Below are 19,786 nucleotides of genomic sequence, written 5' to 3' on the forward strand. Positions count from 1 at the left end.
ATTCCCGGGGCCTGTCCCCATCCCGGGGCGTGTCCCGGTACCGGGGGCGGGCCGCCCGGAGCCGCCATGGCGCTGAGCGGGGCCCTGGCGCTCCGGATCGCCTACTCGTCCTTCGGCGCCCTGAGCGGCCTCTCGGCCTTCTGCGCCTGGAGCGTCGTGCCCGCGCTGCGCCAGCCCGGCACGGCCGCGGCCGGGGGGCTCTCGGGTACGGCCGGGGGTTTGGGGTACGGGCCAGGGGCTTGGGGAGCGCCAGGCGGTTCTCGGGTACGGGCCGGGGGTTTGGGGTACGGCCCGGGGGGTTTGGGGAGCGCCGGGGTGTGAGGGATGAGGGGCGAAGGAAGGGATCGGCGCCGGGGGTTGAGTCTGAGGGAGCGGGGCAGGGCCGAGGAGCCCCTTCCTCATCCCTGAGGGGAGTGAGGGGGATGAGGAGCCTTTTCCTCAGCTCTGATGGAGCTGTCATGGGGAGTGGGGCTTGTGAGAGGATGAGGAGCCCCTTCCTCAGCCCTGAGGGGGCTGTGAGGGGGAAGAGGGGCATGGGGAGCCCCTTCCTCATCTGTGAGGGGTGAGAAGGGAGTGAGGAGTCCCTTCCTCAGCCCTGAGGGGTGTGAGGGGTGTGAGGAGCCCCTTCCCCAACCCTGAGAGGGGAATGAGGAGCCGCTTCCTCATCTGTGAGGGATCTGTGAGGGGATGAGGGGGATGAGGAGCCCCTTCCTGAACCCTGAGGGATCTGTGAGGGGAGTGACGAGCCCCTTTCTCAGCCGTGAGGGGAATGAGGGGTGAGAAGGGAGCAAGAAGCCCTTCCTCATCCCTGAGGGATCTGTGAGGGATGTGAGGAGCCCCTTTCTCAGCCGTGAGGGGAATGAGGGGTGAGAGCGGGATGAGGAGCCCCTTCCTCAACCGTGAGGGGTGAGAAGGGAGTGAGGAGCCCCTTCCTCAGCCCTAAGAGGGCTGTGATGGGGGAGTGAGGGGCATGGGGAGCCCCTTCCTGATCCCTGTGGGGTGTGAGGGGAGTGAGGGGCCCTTTCCTCAGCCCTGAACGAGTTAAGATCTCCTTCCTCAGCCCTGTGGGATCTATGAGGGGAGTGAGGAGCCAGTTTCTCAACCGTAAGGGCAGTGAGGGGTGAGAGGGGCATGGGGAGCCCCTTCCCCAGCCCTGAGTGGGTTAAGATCTCCTTCCCCAGCCCTGAGGGGAGTGAGGACCCCTTTCCTCAGCTCTGAGGGGGCTGTGAGGGCTGAGAGGGAGTAAGAAACCCCTTCCTCATCTGTGAGGGGCGAGAGGGGCATGGGGAGCCCCTTCCTCAGCCCTGAGGGGAGTGAGGAGCCCTTTCCTCAGTCCTGAGGGGCGAGAGGGGCATGGGGAGACCCTTCCCCAGCCCTGAGGGGAGTGAGGAGCCCTTTCCTCAGTCCTGAGGGGCGAGAGGGGCATGGGGAGACCCTTCCCCAGCCCTGAGGGGAGTGAGTGGCCTCTTCCTCAGCCCTGAGCGAATTAAGATCTCCTTCTTCAGCCCTGAGGGCAGTGAAGAGCCCCTTCCTCATCTGTGAGGGGAGAGAGGAGCATGGAGAGCCCCTTCCCCAGCCCTGAGGGGGTTGTTGAATCTCCTTCGTCAGCCCTGAGGGGAGTGAGCAGCCCTTTCTCAGCCCTGAGGGGCGAGAGGGGCATGGGGAGACCCTTCCCCAGCCCTGAGGGGAGTGAGGAGCCTCAGGGGGCTGTTAAGATTTCCTTCCTCAGCCCTGAGGGAGCTGTGAGGGGCCGAGGGGGATGAGGAGCCCCTTCCTCAGCTCTGAGGGGAGCGAGGGGTTTGATTTTTTGGTTAATATTATTATTTACGTCGTGGTTTTATGTTTGTTGAATTTTATTTTGTTAATCGGGGGACAGGGTTTTGGGAGAGAAAAAGGCGAAACAGGTTTAATTTAAAAGCAAAGTGATAGTTTATTAATATATAATAAGGAAAAGAAAAAATATATTTCAAAATGTATCTCTCTACATGCAGTTACCTATTTTAATGATTAATTTGAAACAGATCACCAATTACACTTCACCATCTAAACTGAACTAACACAGGATCTCCCCTGGCTGAACTCCTGGAGGAACAGTAGAAAATGAAGTTAAAATTAATTTATAAAGGCTCCAAGGTTGAGGTGGCAGGGGCTGGACTTTTCTCTGCTTCCTCTCCCTCAAAAAGAAATTTTAAAAAATAATTAATTTTTAATTGGCAAATTTAATTAATTATTTTAAAATAATTAATTTTTAATTAACAAATTTAATTTATTTTTAAAAAATTAATTAAAAACCAAGCTTTTAATTCCAGCTGGAGCTGAGATTCATTAGAGAATTCCCACACTTTTATTTGCTGGAGGAGGATCTTGAACCAGAAATGCAGGAGAAAGAGCAAATGAAAAGGATTTTCTGCTGTGTTTGTGTTCAGGGAGGAATTCTGACAGTAGAATTTTTTTCCAGTGGAATTTTGACTGCAGAATTTGCAGATCCTCATCAGAGTGCCCTGATTCAGCCAAGCTCTGCCTGTTAGTCCGTGTTTATCTCATTTTTTATGCCTTTGGATCTGTGTTGGGGGATGTTTATTATCCATCTGGAGGAATTCCTCCTGATCCTGAGGAATCTCCAGCTTTATCTCTGCAAATCTGTTGATATTTCTCCCCTTCTCTCCTTTGCTTGGGGGATCAGCCCTAAATTTCCTTCATTATTTAAAGCCAAAACTTGGTTTGATCCGAAGTTCTGTGGAGGGAAAAGGAGTCTGGAGCCCTCAGGTCCCTGTAATTATGGAATTCCAGGTGCTGAGCAGCAATTCCAGCCCTTCCAGTTGGTTTTGGGGGTGAGAAATCCTCATTGCTGCCTGGGAAAAAGCAGCTCCCCAATCCCCAGGATCTTTGAGGTGCAGATTTGGGATTTTTGGGGTCATCCCAAATTTGGATTTGGCCTCGTTGGAGGCAGAAACTCCCATCAGCTCCACCCCAAACCCCAGAAAATCCTTCCCCAGCGGGTTAATTCCATTTCCACCCCGTCTTTGGACACTTTTGGAATTTTAAAAACACCTGAGGGGTGGAAGCTGAACACAGGATCTGGTAAAACACCAGAATATTCCAAAGGTTCCTCTCCTTCCTGAGCTGTTTTCCTAAAATATCTCAGGTTTTGGCAGGAAAATCTCCCCATTTTTGACTTATTCCAAACCCAGCTGAGGTTCCTGGGATTGCCCAGGAGAGGAAAAGTTTGGCAGAGATGGAAATGGCAAAATTTAGGTTTGGATCAGGTTTGGACCAGGGTTTGGATTGGAATTTGATCAGGGTTTGGATCAGGTTTGGATCAGGCTTTGGATCAGGGTCAGGGTTTGGATCATGAATTGGATCAGGTTTGGGTCAGGGCTTGGATCAAGGTTTGGATCAGGTTTGGATCGATGCTTGGATCAGAATTTGGATCAGAATTTGGATCAGGATTTGGATCAAGGTTTGGATCGGGTTTGGATCAGAATTAGATCAGGGCTTGGATTGGTTTGAATCAGGGCTTGGATCAGGCTTGGATCAGGCTTTGGATCAGGGTCAGGATCATGGTTTGGATCATGTTTTGGATCAGGGCTTGGATCAGAATTGGATCAGGGTTTGAATCAGGTTTAGATCAGAATTGGATCGGGGTTTGGGTCAGAATTGGATCAGAACTGGATCAAGGTTTGGATCAGGGTTTCAATCAGAATTGGATCAGGTTTGGATTAGGGCTTGGATCAGAATTGGATCAGTGCTGGGATCAGAACTGGATCAGGGTTTTGATCAGGTTTGGATCAGGGTTTTGGTCAGGTTTGGATCAGGGTTTGGATCAGAATCAGATCAGAGCTATGATCAGGTTTGGATCAGGGCTTTGATCAGGTTTGGATCAGGTTTGGATCCGGGTTTGGAGTCAGGGAGCTCGGGGGCCCAGGCTCTGCTCTCCCCACCCCACTCAGAGCAGCAGCAGCAGCGATTTCGGGCCCAGCACCCCAAACCTTGACTCAGCACTCCTCATTCTGCTGAGTCACCCGGCTCAGCAGGGGCAGCTTTTTGCTGACCCCAATCCCCGAGTTCCCCATTTCTGTGGGAAATGTGGCAGGAACCCGGGGCAGCAGGAAATGGGGAGGTGGATTTTGGGGAAGTCGAGGGCTCAGCCCTGTCACCAGACCCTGGGATGACTCTGCACTTGTGGCCACGGGATCTGCCCTGTCCCAAATCCCTCCTGCCCCCCTGGGGACCCCCCAGCACGGGGGGATTGGGCGTGGAGGGTCCTTTGGGGCCATGGAGGGTCCTTTGGGGTCCTGGAGGGGGAAATCCAGCCTGTCCTGAGCAGGGAATGTGGGCAGGGGGAACAGGAAGGGGTTGTTCTGATGTCCCTACTGTCACCTGCACAGGTGTCCTGCTGTCCCCAGGTGTTCCCAGGTGTTCTAGAGGGGTTAAGCTGTGTTTTACCTGTCCCTGGGTGTCACTCTGACGTCCTGCTGTCCCCTGCACAGGTGTGCTGGCGCTCTGGGCCCTGATGACACACGTGATGTACCTGCAGGATTACTGGAGGACCTGGTTGAAGGGCCTGAGGTTCTTCCTGTGGGTTGGGATCGTGTTCTCAGCCCTGTCCGGGCTGGGCTTCTGCGCCTTCCTGGCCCTGGCCATCACCCAGCACCAGTGTGAGTACTGGGGGGACTGGGAGGGACTGGGGAGGGGCTGGGGAGGGGCTGAGGAGGGGCTGGGGGGTCCTCCTGTCACCTCCTCTGTTGGGGACAGACTGCAGGGGTGTCACTGTGTGTCCCTGCCCTGCTGGGACATCCAAAAAAAAAGTGGAATTGCCTCAATTCCATAATAAAACCTGCCAAAAACATGGGAATTTCCTCATTTCCATGGCAAAACTTCTCAAAACCTCGAAAATTCCCTCATTTCCATGACAAAGCCACCCAAAAAAAACTGGGATTGCCTCAATTCAATGACAAACCCCCCCAAAAAAACCTGGAAATCTCCTCCTCATCCCCAACCTCAACCCCCCCGAACTTTCCCACACTGGAATTTCCACCAAATCCCTATTTTATATATTTTTTTCCTTTTTTTTTTTTTCCCTCTGCCAGCCCTGACAGACCCCAAGAGTTACTACCTGTCATCCGTGTGGAGTTTCATGTCTCTCAAGTGGGCGCTGCTGCTGAGCCTCTACTCGCGCCGCTACCGCGCCGAGTTCGCCGACATCAGCATCCTCAGCGACTTCTGATTCCCCTGGACAGGTGTGGGGCAGGGCAGGACAGGTGTGGGCGGGGCAGGACAGGTGTGGGCGGGGCAGGACAGGTGTGGGCGGGGCAGGACAGGTGTGGACACACAGCTGGAGTCTGTCTGTCCTTCTGTCTGTCCCTCTGTCTGTCCACAGGGAGGGTTTTCCTGATGGTTTTCCCTCGTTCGTTCCTCCTCGGGAAGGGAGAGAAGGGAAAGGATTTGGAGTTTTTTTTTTCTCTCCCTTCCTGTGCTGCTCTGAGGAGAAATTAATCCACAAATGGCAGAGGTTTGATGTTCAAAAAGAAGGCAGAGGAGTCCTGTTATTTTTGTTATTTTATTCTAATAAAGGGAGAGGTCATTGGGGTATTTCACCTGCAGAAATTAATCCACAAATGGCAGAGGTTTATGTTCAAAAAGGAAACAGAGGAGTCCTGTTACTTTATTCTAAAAAAGGGTGAAGCCATGGGGTATTTCACCTGCAGAAATTAATCCACAAAGCCAGAGGTTTATGTTCAAAAAAGAGACAGAGGAGTGCTGTTATTTTATTTGAATAAAGGGAGAGGTTGTGGGGTATTTCCCCTCAAATTTTGGGGGATGCAGCCTCCTGTTTATCCCAAATTTTCTCTCTCTTTCCCCACTGGCTGAGGTACTTGAGAGATCCACACTTCCCAGAGTGCCCAATACCTAAAATTCCCCTCTAATGTATTAAATTATATTAATTTTTTAATGTAATTAATTTTAAAATTTTTAATTCTGTATGGAATTTATGGATTTTTTTTCCCCATTTGTTTCTTTCAATTTTCAACATTTAATTTAATTCATCAGCCAACCTGCAATTGGTTTGTAAAGGCAAATTTCTTCTTTTCCATCCATAAATCAGTGGAATCCTTCTCATTATTAATCTTTTTATCTCTCAAGTGCTGGTTTTATCTCCCCAGAGTTTGTTTGTAAAGACAAATCTGTCCTTCCTCTCCCTGCTGAGGGGGGTGGCCTTTGTCACTGCCTTTGTCACTTTGTCCTGTGTCACCTCCCTGGAGTTCCCAGCCAGGTCCTGCCTCTCCAGGGCTTTTGGGGCTTTGGGTTTTTTTGGGGTTTGGGGTTTTTTTTGAGGAGTGTTTGATCATCAGCACAGCTCATCCCAAAGCTCCCAGGGCTGGGAATGCAGCTTCCTTCAAAAGGAATCGTGTTTAACCATAAATGCAATATTTAAAAATGTAAAAAATATAAAAATATTTTGAACTTTGCAGCAGCAGCAGCTCTATGAGGGGGAAAAGGTGTTTTTTGGGGGGTGAAAGAGGTGCAGAGCCAAGGCCTGACCTGCCTGAGGATTCCTGAGGGGGAAATAAAAGGTGAAAAAATGTTTTTGTGGAAGGAGGAGAAGAGGGGACAGGGAAAAAATGGTGAAAAAATGTTTTTGTGGAAGCAGGAGGAGAGGAGAGGGGACAGGAAAAAAAAATGGTGTAAAAATGTTTTTCTGGAAGCAGGAGGAGAGGGGACACAGAAAAAAATGGTGAAAAAATATTTTTTTGGAAGGAGGAGAAGAGGAAAAGGGACAGGAACTGCCCAGGTGACCCCACAGATTGAGGATCACTTTTGGGGTCAAGCTGTGACCTGCTGGAATCCCTAAACCCACCCCCCTGGACTCCCCCAGCTTTTTAAAGGAAAACGTGTAAATATTCCCTCTATTTTTACATGGATTCCACCCTTAGGGGTGCCAGGATTGGTGTCACCTTTGTCACCTCGTGCCACCACAAATAACAGCCCTCCATCACCAGCCTGGCTGCTCTGGGATTCCCGGGGGAGGATGGTGGGAATGGCCCCTTTTGGGGTGATGGGGAGGGTTTAATTCCTCATTTCCTCATCCACTGGAGGCTCTGAGGTGGATTTTCCCCTTTACAAATCCTTTGGGGTTTGGGGATTTTGGCCCAGAGGGATTTTTGGGGAGGTGGGTGGTGGATTTCTGTCCTTTTTTTGCCTGGAAATGGGTGAGGGGCTTCAGGGGGGCTTTGGGGTCCTATTGCCAACCCTGTCCCAAAACCATCCCTGGCCATGGGAGGGGACACTTTGGGGACACCCCAGGGACACTTTGGGGACACACTGGGGACACATTGGGGGAGACATTGGGGACACCCCAAGGACACCCCAGGGACACATTAAGGACACATTGGGGACACAAGTGGAGACGCATGGGGCTCCGGGGAGACGTTTGGGACACATTGGGGACACATTGGGGTCACTCCGGGGACACATTGGGGACACCCTGGGGACACCCCCGGGTGCAGAGCCCGCAGGAGCCGCCAGAGGGCGCCAGTGGCACAGCCCGGGCTGGGGGGGCAGCACAAACGGGACCCCAAAACCAGCCCGGGACACCCCCAAAGTCACCTGGAACACCCTAAAAATCATCTAGGACACACCAAAAAACAGCCAGGACACCCCAAAAATCATCTGGGACACACCAAAAACACCCGGGACACCCCCAAAATCACCTGCAACACCCCAAAAACCACCAGGGACTTCCCTAAAAACACCTGTGACACCCCAAAACCACCTGGAAGACCCCAAAAATCACCCAGGACACCCCAAAAATCACCCAGGACACCCCAAAAACCACAGGGGCGACCTGAATCCCCGCAAAGACCCAGCCCTGGGTAAGGTCTCACTCCCAGGGAAATACCCCAGCTGGAATTCTCATTCCTGGTGCTGGGATGGGAGAGGACAGAGATCCTGGTGGCTCCAAAAACTTCCCAAAAACGTCCCCTCCAATGTCTGGAGGGGACATGACCTGTTTCCTCACCCTGACCCTTTTCTTTCCCCTCATCCCCCACAAAATCCCAACCACCCCATCCCATTCTCCAGCCTTTCCCAGCCCCATTTTTCACGGAATTTCCCCTTTTTTTCCCCCTTTTCCCCCTTCTTTACTCCTTGGGATATCCTCAGGCTGCCCAGCCTGAGGAACCTGCAGGAATTGAGGAGCCTCTGCTGGATTTTGGGGGGGGATATTTCCACTCCTGGAGGGTCCCCCTGGCTCCCAACACCTCACTGGGAGGATTCTCAGCCCCTCCTGAGTGTCCAATCCCACTTTTCCTGCCCCATGGAAGGATTTGAAGGCCCACGGAAAGGAAAACCACAGATTTTTTACATTTTCCCCCCAATCTGCTCTCAAGATGTGGCCGGGGAGGAAACGGTGCTTTAAAAGCTCCAGATGAGCCTCGTGGGGTTTGGGGACCCTCCAGGTGGTTTTTGGGGGGACAGGGAGGTGTTGGGGACACTGTCCTGGGTGTGAAGGGACACAAATCCCAGCTGGGTGTCCCCAAATGTGGCTCTGGGGTGTCCCTGGGCTGCAGAGGGTGCTGGTGGCCTTGGGGACAGACCCAGAGGGACCTGCAGGAGGGTCACAGGTCCCTCTTCCCAAAGGAATCCTTCTGGAACATTCCCTGGGAAGGGGAAAGTGTGTCCCAAACCTTCCAGAACACGGGGATGTCACCACATGGGGTGGCCCTGCTCCATGGATTTGCCTTTTGTTCCCTGGATGGGGAAAAAAACCCCAGAAAATTCCCAAAATTCCAACTCACTCACCCCATCCTGAGGGTCTGGAAGGGAGGGAGAGGGGTGAGGATGAGCTTGGGTGGAAAAATCAGAAAATCCTCCAAATTCCACCTCACTCATGGTGTCCTGAAGGTCTGGAAAGGAGGGAGAAGGGTGATGAAGACTGTGAAGAAGAGTTTGGGTGGAAAAAATCAGAAAATTCCCCAAATTCCACCTCACTCACCCCATCCTGAGGGTCTGGAAGGGAGGGAGAGGGGTGAGAAATAATCACTGAAGAAGAGTTTGGGTGGAAAAATCAGAAAATCCTCCAAATTCCACCTCACTCATGGTGTCCTGAGGGTCTGGAAGGGAGGGAGAGGAGTGAGGAAGAGCTTGGGTGGAAAAATCAGAAAATTCCCCAAATTCTACCTCATTTACAGCATCCTGAGGATCTGGAAAGGAAAAAGAGGGGTGAGGAAGAGTCCCTAAAGAAGAATTTGGGTGGAAAAATCAGAAAATTCCCCAAATTCCACCTCACTTACAGCATCTGGAGGGTCTGGAAGGGAGGGAGAGGGGTGAGGAAGACTCCCTTAAGAAGACTTTGGGTGGAAAAATCAGAAAATTCCCCAAATTCCACCTCGCTCAGGGGCATCCTGAGGGTCTGGAAAGGAGGAAGAGGAAGAGTTCCCTGAGGAAAATTTTGGGGCTGGATCCAGGAATCCCAAAGGACTGTCCTGGCCCCCAGGGCTCGTGTCCAACTGGGAGGACACCGGACACTCGGACACACGGACACGAGCCCAGCCCTGCCTCAATTCCTGAAGGAACCTCAAGCTCTGGCCACATTTTTTTGGGTGAGAAGCAGCTCTGGGATTAAAAAACCCCAAAAAGAGCAGTTTTGGGATGAACTCACCAGAGCTGGGGGAGCTGGGGCAGGGCCAGGGGCTGGGAGAGGAGGGGGAGAACATCACACACACACACACAGAACTGGGAATGGTTATTTTTAGGACAATTCTCAGCTTGGAGAGAAACCAAGGGAATAAAACGGTTCAATATGGGCTCGGTGCTTAACGAGGAGGCTGAAAATCCCCAGAAGAGCCTTTGGGATGGGGTTTGTGGAGAGCCTGGAGGGGCCAAGGCACAGCTCGGGGTCACTGGGGGGTCCTGACCCTCCTGGGGGTCCCTTTTAGGGATTTTACCCCTTTTTTAGGCCGATAAACCTTGGCCAAACCCATTTTCTCCAGCCCAAATTCCACCAGACCCCCTGAGAACCCCCAGCCCACCACAGCACTGGGACATTTCCCTTCTCCAGCCTGGAAAAAAATCCTTTTTATCCTCCTGAAGAGGCCAAGGCACAGCTCGGGGTCACTGGGGGGTCCTGACCCTCCTGGGGGTCCCTTTGCTCCTTCCCAGCCTGGAGCTGGGCTGGGACCTCTTCCCATGGGAGGGTCGTTGATTTTCTTCCTGGAATGGGAGAGAAGGATGTGAGGAAAGGGGCTGGAAAATCAGGAAAGAGCTGGAATAACAAAAGGGAGAAGCAGCAGCTGCCCCTGTCCTCCTTTCTGTCCCTTGTGGTGGCTCTGAATCACTTTTAAATGACTTTTAACTCTTTTTTAGGCCGATAAAAATGGCCAAACCCATTTTCTCCAGCCCAAATTCCACCAGACCCCCTGAGAACCCCCAGCCCACCACAGCACTGGGACATTTCCCTTCTCCAGCCTGGAAAAAAAAAAAAAATCCCTTTTTATTCCTGGTGAGGAGCTGGAGGATTCCCCTTCCCTGATGGAGAAGAAGAACCTTGGGCTGCTCGTGTCTCCATCCCTTCCTCCTCCAACCTTTTCTCCAACCCCAAAATTCAACCTCCACCACCCCGAAATCTCCAGAGCCTTGAGCTGATTCATCAGCCCCATAAAACCCAAAAAATCAGAGACAAACCCAACCCCAGCCCGGCCTCCCCCCCCTCTGCCCCTCCCGCTCCGGGGAGATCAAACGCCTTTTAATCGGAATAGAATTTCCTGGGACAAAATGAGGAAAATCTGCCGCTCGCATCCGCTCCCTCACCCCGGGCTCATCCTAAAGGAGCTTTTCCTCCCCATCCCTCTGTCCCTCATCATCCTGAGCCCACCGAGCATCCTTGAGCCCCCTGGGACCGCGGCCATCCCCTGAATGTGCCGTGAAATCCCCCTGGAAAAGCGGCGCAGGAAACGGTCCCCCCCCGCCCGGCCCCGCTCCCGAGCACCGGGAAACTCGTTCCAGCCGCCGAGGGAGAGTTTTCCTTTCATCTCCGGCCAGGAGTTGAGCCGAGCCTTTCGTCTCTTCCCCAGACACGGCTTTGAAGGCTCCGGGGGTGTCCCAGATGTGCTGCGGGGCTGGGAGGGGGTGGGGGCGGCTCTGGAAAGTTCTGGGAGAGTCTTTGGGGTCTTTCCCCTGTGGGGGAGTTGGGGGGGTCCTGCCAGGCCTCCCCAGGGTGGCTCTGAGGGGTTGGGGACACCCAGGGCTTGGGGATGTCTGTGGGTGGTGGGGCTGGGGGTGGTTTGCAGGGCCAGGGGGTTTTCTGAGTCTGGTTTGGGCTCCAGTTTGGGCTCCAGTGTGGGCCAGGAGAGAGGCAGGAAACTGAGTCAGCTCTGGGGGACCCCAAAGCTGCTCCCACAAAAATAATTCAGCGTTCCCTGGGGTGTGGTTCCATCTGTCCATCCATGAATCCATGAATCAATGAATCCATCCCTCCATCCATCCATCCATCCATCCATCCATCCGTTCTTCCATCCATCCATCCATCCATCCATCCATCCATCCATCCATCCATCCCTCCATCCATCCATCCATCCATCCATCCATCCATCCATCCATCCATCCATCCCTCCATCCATCCATCCATCCATCCCTCCATCCATCCATCCATCCATCCATCCATCCATCCATCCATCCATCCATCCCTCCATCCATCCATCCATCCATCCATCTCTCCATCCCTCCATCCATCCATCCATCCATCCATCCATCCATCCATCCATCCATCCATCCATCCATCCCTCTTCTCCTCATCCCCATCCTCACAGGACATCCCAAAGAAAACTGGAATTTTTCTACTCAGTGTCTCCCTCTCCCCCTGGATGGGACCCAGCTCTGGATTTGCAAAACAACCCCAAATTTTATTCCCATTTTTACTCTCTCTCATCTCCCAACCCCAAATTCCCAGCTGATTTTGAGGCATGAGGTTGTGTGGGAGCAACATCCAGGATCTGCTCCATGAGGAAAATCTGGGAAGGGGCAAATCCACCCCCTGCCCTCCCAACTCCTCCATTCCCGGATTTTTTCCAGAGGGTTTTTTCCCTCCTGGATGGAACAGAACCCTCCCCAAATGTTTGTCTGGTTGCTCAGGGCACTCCTGGACTCCTCTTTCCCACAAATTCTCCGGCGGGTGCTGATTCCCACAAATTCCTGAGGATCCCGTGGCTCAGCGTGGGGCGGGAGGAGGTCGGGATGGATTTTTTTGGGATGGATTTGTCCTGCTGGATCTTCTCCAGCTCCGTGCAACATAAACCCCAGGGGTTTTCCCAAATCCAATTCCTTTTTAAAGGAAACAACCAGGTTCGGTGCACTGGGGGAGAAAAACAACAAAAAAAAAAACAACCCAAAAAAACCACCAAACCAAACCAAAACAAAAATAATAATAATAATAAAAATCCAAATTTCTTGCTTTGTTGGGATTTTTTTTGATTTTTGGGGGATTTTTTTTTTTATTTTTTGGGGGATTTTTTTTTTTATTTTGGGGGGGATTTTTTTTTTTGATTTTTTGGGGGATTTTTATTGGGATTTTTAGTGGGATTTTTGTTGGGATTTCAGAATCCTGTGCAGGGGAGAATGGGGACACAAAGGACACAGATCCTCTCAGAGGGAAAAGCAAAGGATGGATGAGGAGGCAGCTCCTGATGCCTGGAATTCTTGGAGTCGGAGCTGCCGGAGGTGTCGAGGAGTTGCTGCTGGAAGATCCGAGCCTGGCCTTGGACACTCCCAGGGGTTTTGATTCGCTCCCGAGGTGCAGGACAGCAACTCCTGTTCCCTCCTCCCGGGGTCTTTCCTGGCCTAAAAAATCCCCTTGTTCCCATTTCTGGATAATCCTCATTTGTCACCTCCTGTCCCCATCCCTGGGGACCCTCCCGGGGTGGCTTCAAAGCCCTTTGGAGGAAAAAACCTGAAGGAAAAACGGAAAAACTCATGAGGAATCCTTTAATTCCGAGCAGGATCCTGAGGGATCCACAGGATTGATGCAGATCTGGGGTCAGGAAGGGCTTGGGAGGGGCTGATCCCAACAGTCCCAACATTCCCAACACTCCCAACATTCCCAACACTCCCAACATTCCCGACATTCCCGACATTTCTAACATTCCTGACATTTCCAACATTCCCAATATTCCCAACACTCCCAACAGTCCCAACAGTCCCAACAGTCCCAACAGTCCCAACACTCCCAACATTCCCGACATTCCCAACATTCCCAATATTCCCAACATTCCCAACATTCCCAACATTTCCAACATTCCCAACACTCCCAACACTCCCAACACTCCCAACATCCCCAACATTCCCAACAGCCTCAACATTCCCAATATTCCCAACACTCCCAACATTCCCAGCTCCGTGCTGGGACAACCCAGGACCCCAATCCCGGCACTTCAATGGGACCAGATGGGGAAGAAAGAAACTTTTTCACGAATTTAGTCAGAATTAAGTGGAGCAGGACGGGGTGGGGACGGCAGCACCCACGGGGGTCCCTCCCTCTCCTCATCCCTTGGGAAAAACCTCTCCAAATCCCCCTGAACCCCGCGGGGACCCCCCTGACCCCAAATTCTGCCAGATCCCGGCGCATTCCCGGAGCGTGAAGTCACCGAGCCGGGAGAGGAGAGGAAAAAAAATAACTGATCCCTGGTCCATCTATCAGGCCGGGATCAAAGCTCCCCGTGGGTTCCTCGCTGCCATCCCCATCCCCGAATTCCCCACGGTTGCCGCGGGAACCACACGCGGATGCTCCGCGGGGTTTTTTTTTTTGGTTTTATTTTTATTTTATTTTTTTGGCCGCCCCGCAGCTGTTTCCACTCCGGGCCCGCCGTAACTGGAAAAAGCTGCAGGTCCCAAGGCGCTTCCCAACCTCCGGGAGCTGCGGCAATTCCCGGTTCCCTTTTCATGTTTCCCATTTATCGGCGTTATCCTGTTTTTTTGGGGGGGTTTTTTTTTTTTCTTCTTCACGCAAGATGAAACGCGGATTATTTTTGTCCTCCGGAACAAAGAAAAGGAGGTTGGAGGGGGGGGAAAATTGCAAAATGAAGGAAAACGAAACCGTCTGAGGGCACCAAATGGTTCCTGAGCATTGCCAGGGCCACCTCTGACCGTGTCCCCAAGTGCCACCTCTGACCGTGTCCCCAAGTGCCACCTCCAGATTTAAATCCCCCCAGGGGACTCCACCCCTGCCCTGGGCCCGTCCCAAGAGGAATTTTCCAGATATCTTTAAATTTTGGTGGCACCGCTCGAGGCTGTGCTGTCCCTCATCCCCTGGGAGGAGATTCCCCCAAAAAAACCCCAAAATCCTCCCTGGGGGGTGATGAGGGGGAAAAACCAGGAGGGGACATGTCCAGAGGGGCCAGGAATTGGTGGGAATCAGGAATTTAATATCCCACCCGATGACTTTTCCCTGAGTCAATTGAGTTGGGCTTGGCTGAGTTGTTTTTTTGGGTTTTTTTTTTTTTGTCTTTAAGGCCTGAAATTTTCCCTGAAGTGTCAAAAGCAGCACCAGAAAAAAAGAAAAAAAACAGCCCAGCGAGTTGGAGGAATTATTGAAACCACTTTGGTGCCTCATGACCTTTCCCTGAGAATTTTGGATGAACATCCTCCCAAAAAAAAAAAAAAAAAAAAAAAAAAAAAAAAAAAAAAAAGGACAAATTGAAATGTTTGAGGGAAAAGCCACAAACCCTCCGAATGTGGGGGACAAAAAGCCCCTGGGGGTGGTGGGGCTGCTCCTTCCTGCACTTCAAAGCTCATTGTGTTCCTCCCTTTGCTCCGGGATCCCAAACCTCCCCTCCCCCTGCCAGAGCCCTTCTCCCAGTGAAATTCAATTCAGTTTTATTTTCTTTTAAAAGGGAAACAATAATAATAGAAAAAAGAAAAAAAAAAGGAATAATTAAGGAATAAAGGCCAGGCACAACCCGAGCCTCGGCTGGAGATGGTGGCAGCTCCCCAGCCCTTGAAGGCTCAAAATCCAGCCTCAATCCTGTTCTCCTGAAGGATTCTCAGTCTCAGAGAGGTCCTTCCCCTTCTTCTTCCTGTTCCCCTTCTTCTTTCTCTTCCTCTTCCATTTCCTCTTCCACCCGGGAGCTGCTGGATTTAATTGGCAGGAGTTTGGTGATGGATGAGGGTGGTGAGGGATGGATGGATGGATGGATGGATGGATGGATGGATGGATGGATGGATGGATGGACAAATGGATGAAGGGATGGCCTGGTGGATGGACAAACGGACTGGACACAACTCAAGCTCATTTAGACCAAAGCCTTTCCTCAAGAGCCCCACAGACTCCGACCTCCCTTTGGTCGCTTCTTCCTTTGGGTTTTGGGAGTTCCCGACTCGCCCATTGCAGCTCCGCATCCCCACCTGGATCCCTCACAGGTGAAAATCTCCTCCTCCACCCCACACAACATTTATTTTTGGGGTCAACTGGGTCAAAAAAAGGATCTTTAAACAATCCAGCTCTGGGGCTCCCTTGGCACGGGGAACGCGTCCCGACATCCGGGCGGCAGCCGGAGCATCTGTGCCGGAGGGCTCGGGGTGGTGGTGGGGAGGGAGAAGAGAGGAAATCTGGAACCCATAATCTCCATCAGAGCCTCTGGCGTTCCCCTGCATTGGTCTGAGCCTGGTCCGCCCCCGCCCCGCTCGCCCTATCAGCAGGAGCCCTTCCCAAAGTCATCCCCGCGCCCTCCTCTCCTGGCCCAAAGGAAAAACCAAGGAGCTCCTCGGAGGGCTCAGCGGGGCTCGGGGGACGCCCGTGGGGAGCCCCGAGGGGCTCTGGATCCACCTCCATCCCCTCCTCGCCCCGGCCAACCCAAGGAAATGAAGGAGGAAAACCTTTCCCCGGACTCCCCCGAGGGCAGCGCGGCCACCAGCGAGGACGAGGCCGAGCGGCCGCCCAGGAAAAGCTGCCGAAAGCGAGGTGGGAGCCTCATTCCCACCGCCCTCCCCGGAGGATCCCCGTCACCCCAAGGCAAACGCAGCCGGCGCAGCCCGGCCCCGCAGCCCCCCGAGGACGCCCACGCCCAGCGCGTCATCGCCAACGTGCGGGAGCGCCAGCGCACCCAGTCCCTCAACGACGCCTTCGCCGAGCTGCGCAAGATCATCCCCACGCTGCCCTCGGACAAGCTCAGCAAGATCCAGACGCTCAAGTTGGCCGCCAGGTACATCGATTTCCTGTGCCAGGTGCTGCAGAGCGACCAGCTGGATCACAAGGTGGCCGCCAGCTGCAATTTCCTGGCCCACGAGAGGCTGAGCTACGCCTTCTCCGTGTGGAGGATGGAGGGAGCCTGGTCCATGTCGGCGTCGCACTGAGTCGGGTACGTGTAGATGTGTCATCGTGAGCTGGGTGTGTGTGGTTGGGTCACCGTGAGTTGGGTATGTGTGGTCGTGCCACCGTGAGTTGGGTATTGGTGGCCGTGTCACCAAGACGGGTACGTGTGGCCTTGTCGCCATGAGCTGGGTACGTGTGGACGTGTCACCTCCCTGTCCCTCAGAGCCAGGAATGTGTGGCCCTGTCACCAAGCTGAGTATGTGTGGCTTGTCACCTCCGTGTCCCTCTAAGCTGGATACATGTGGCCTTGTCACCTCCCTGTCCCTCTGAGCTGGGTATTGGTGGCTACGTCACCTCCTTGTCCCTCTGAGCCAGGAATGTGTGGCCGTGTCATGGCCATGTCACTGCCCTGTCCCTCTAAACTGGGATCGTGTGGCATTTCACTGAGCTGAGTATGTGTGGCCATGTCACCTCCCTGTCCCTCTGAGCTGGATATGTGTGACCTTGTCACCAATGAGGGCTGGGTACGTGTGGCCTTGTCACCAAGCCGGGTACGTGTGGCCTTGTCACCGAGTTGGGTACGTGTGGCCGTGTCACCTCCCTGTCCCTCTGAGCTGGGTGTGTGTGGCTGTGTCACCGTCCTGTCCCCGTGGTCTCCGGGCGTGTCCCAGCTCGATCCCACCAGGAATCACGGCCACCCCTCCTGGAGCTCCAGGGATGAGGATTTGTCCCAGGTGTTCCCAGGACCAGGATTTGTCCCATGTGGCGGCTCCTGACCTGCCCTGGAGCCATAAATCTCCCTCAACAGGGGTAGGAAAGGTTTAAAAGAGAGTTTAAAAATCTGATTTATTCCCAAAGCCCGTCCTGGGGCTGCCGAGGTGTCGAACCCGCCCCACCCTGGGGTGGCCTCGAGTCCTCCAGCCCGTTTGGTTCCCCCTGTTCCCTCCCAGGGCTCTGCAGGTGGGGTGGGATCCCTGATCCTGCTGGATCCGCAGGAATCCTGCCCTGCCTGGGGAAATCCGACAGGCTGAGCTCCATCCAGCCACCCCCTGAGCGTCCCTGAGAGGGGAATCATCCCATTTTCAGAGTCTCAGGGCTGGGAGGATTTGGGAACGGGAGGAGCGGGGTCAGTGAGGTGCTGACACGTCCCACAGAGCAGGAGCAGAAAGTTCCATAAATGTTCCCAAGGCAGGAATTCTGGGGACACCTCGCGGGATCCCGGCTGTCCCCAGGGCTCCTCTGGCTCTCCTCGGGCACTGAACAGCCCAAAATTCGAGTTTGTGGAGCTGCCAGAGCTGGCTCAGGGTGCTGCGCATCTCCCAGGGGGTTTCATTTAAGGATGAGCCCCCTCAGAATTCCCTTTCCCAGCCAGATCTCTCTGGAAATCTGACACTCTGCTAAATTCATATAAATAAATATAAATATATATATATATATAATATATATATATATTAATATCAATTTCATAAAATAAATATCAATTTTTGGGGGACAAACCCTGCTTTTTCTGCCATTAAACCTTTTTTTTGCCCGGAGCTGCCTTTCCTTGGGTGACACCGATGTCACCTCCCCTGGGGCCGGCCAGAGGAGGAGCGGGTGGCCTTTTGTCCCTCTTGTCCTCACTTTGGGATGCCCAAAACCCGCCAGGACCAGTCGGGATGTGGAGCCCTCTGTGCCCCCCTGGACCCCTCATCCTGTTCTGGGCACTCCCTTTTGGGGTTTGGCACTTTGGGGTTGGATTCTGCAGTTTTGGGGCAGAAAAGCTGCTCCATCCTGAATTTCACAACCCCAGACTAAAATCCCTTTGTGCTGGTGCGGTGGGGGGAGGCTGAGCCCCCTCCCCAACACCCCCAGACCCATTTTTACTCCCCCTGTGTGCAGAAACCCGAGCGGAGCTGTTGATTTAATCGGAATTCTTGGCAGGAGCTTCTCTCCGGTGATAAACAGAGGCGTTAAAGAGCCTTCGGTCACTTTGGAGAGCTCCCCTGAGCCCATTAAAATCCATCCCGAGTTCATCCTCCTCCAGCCGGGCAGGGAATCACCTCCCCAGCCCATCCTGAGGCGTTTTGGGCTCCAATAAACCATCCCGGCCGGGCAGGGAGGGACAGGGAGGCGGATTTTCCCCCAAAAAAACCCCAAAAATCAGGGAAAAGCGGTGCCGGGCTGGGAAAAAGCTCCATCTCCCTCCCGGGGAGGGAACAAACCCGGAGCTCGCAGCGGGGCTGAGATTTCCTAATGGGAAGCAGCCCCTGAATAGCGAAATATTAAATATCAAACGGGGCTGGGAGGGCTGGAGGTGCCCTGGTTAACCGGGAAGGGCGGGATGGAGCCCTGAGGCAACAAAAATCACCTTTGAAGTCCCCCCCAGCTCGGCTTTTCCTCGGCTGAGCCTCGAGCACAATAAAATGGTTTTTTTTCCCTGCTGGAGGAGGAGAATGAGGCTGGAACTGCCCGGGGGGGGGGAGAGGCTGGGGCTGATGTTCCTCGCCCTTCATTTGTCTCTGGGATTTATCGCCTCTCCCGCGCTGCCCCCGCTCAATTGTCTCTCCTGAAAGACCTTGGATAAATCTCCCCTTTGGGGGCCCTCGGCTCTCGCCTGGAACGGGCTTTGTCTGGCGGCTGCTCCGTTTGGTTTTATTTATAAACAGCTCCGGCTGCTGCGGGGCGCCGGGGGGGCTCCCAACGGCTCATCCCTGCGCCTGGTCCGTGTTCGCTGTTCCCCATTCCCTATTTCCTATTCCGTGTGCCCTGTTCCCTATCCCCTATTCCCCATCCGCTATTTTCTATTCTATTCCTTGTTCCCCATTCCCTGTTCTCTATTCCTCATTCCTTATTCCCCATTCCCCATTCCCCATTCCCATTCCCTATCCCCTATTCCCCATTCCCTATTTTTTATTCCTATTCCTTATTCCCCATTCCCCATTCCTTATTCTTTATTCCTTTTTCCACATTCCCCATTTCCTCTTCCCCATTCCCCATTCCCATTCCCTATTTCTTATTCTCCATTCCCATTCTCATTCCCCATTCCCCATTCCCTATTCCCCATTCCCCATTCCCCATTCCCTATTCCTTATTCCCCATTCCCCACTCCCTATTTTTATTCCCTATTCTTTATTCCGTATCCACTATTTTCTATTCCTATTCCTTATTCCCCATTCCCCATTCCTTATTCTTTATTCCTTATTCCTTATACCTTATTCCCCATTCCCCATTTCCTCTTCCCTATTCCCCATTCCCTGTTATTTCCCTATTTATTCCCCATTCCTCATTTCCCATTCCACGGGGAATTGTCACAGGCACGACCAGAACCTGCTGAATTCATTTTTCCAGCAAAAAAACCCCCTCCACATTTTCATTAAAAGAGGGGAAAAACCCCAACAAAACCCCACCCAGGGGGAGCGAGCTGCTCTCCGTGCTCAGGATGAATTAAAATTAATCCAGACATAAAATCCTGCAGGGTCCTGCAGCCCTGAAATTCCCACTGTG

General features: G+C 53.1%; 2 protein-coding genes across 4 annotated transcripts; both read left to right on the forward strand.

The window, feature by feature from the left end:
- SLC48A1 (solute carrier family 48 member 1) lies at positions 1–6,482 on the forward strand. Of its 3 annotated transcripts, XM_083881094.1 has the most exons (6): positions 1–205; positions 4,491–4,658; positions 5,091–5,261; positions 5,302–5,512; positions 5,628–5,680; positions 5,783–6,482. In XM_083881094.1, exons 1-3 carry the CDS (start codon positions 67–69, stop codon positions 5,225–5,227), a joined length of 444 nt encoding a protein of 147 aa, XP_083737220.1. In that variant the 5' UTR covers positions 1–66; the 3' UTR covers positions 5,228–5,261; positions 5,302–5,512; positions 5,628–5,680; positions 5,783–6,482. The 3 variants fall into 3 exon arrangements, with proteins under 3 accessions (XP_083737220.1, XP_083737221.1, XP_083737219.1); XM_083881095.1 differs by lacking the exon at positions 5,628–5,680 and having other exon boundaries at positions 5,731–6,482; XM_083881093.1 differs by lacking the exon at positions 5,783–6,482 and having other exon boundaries at positions 5,091–5,240; positions 5,628–5,717.
- Positions 6,483–15,849: 9,367 nt separating this feature from the next.
- Positions 15,850–16,341, forward strand: LOC310921016 (twist-related protein 2-like; the record flags this gene model as incomplete). Its single annotated transcript, XM_083881092.1, has 1 exon — positions 15,850–16,341. The coding sequence occupies one exon, from the start codon at positions 15,850–15,852 to the stop codon at positions 16,339–16,341; it is 492 nt and encodes a 163-aa protein (XP_083737218.1).
- Positions 16,342–19,786: the final 3,445 nt, after the last annotated feature.

The sequence above is a fragment of the Zosterops lateralis genome, assembly GCF_965231275.1.
Source record: "Zosterops lateralis genome assembly, chromosome: 32".
NCBI lineage: Eukaryota > Metazoa > Chordata > Aves > Passeriformes > Zosteropidae > Zosterops > Zosterops lateralis.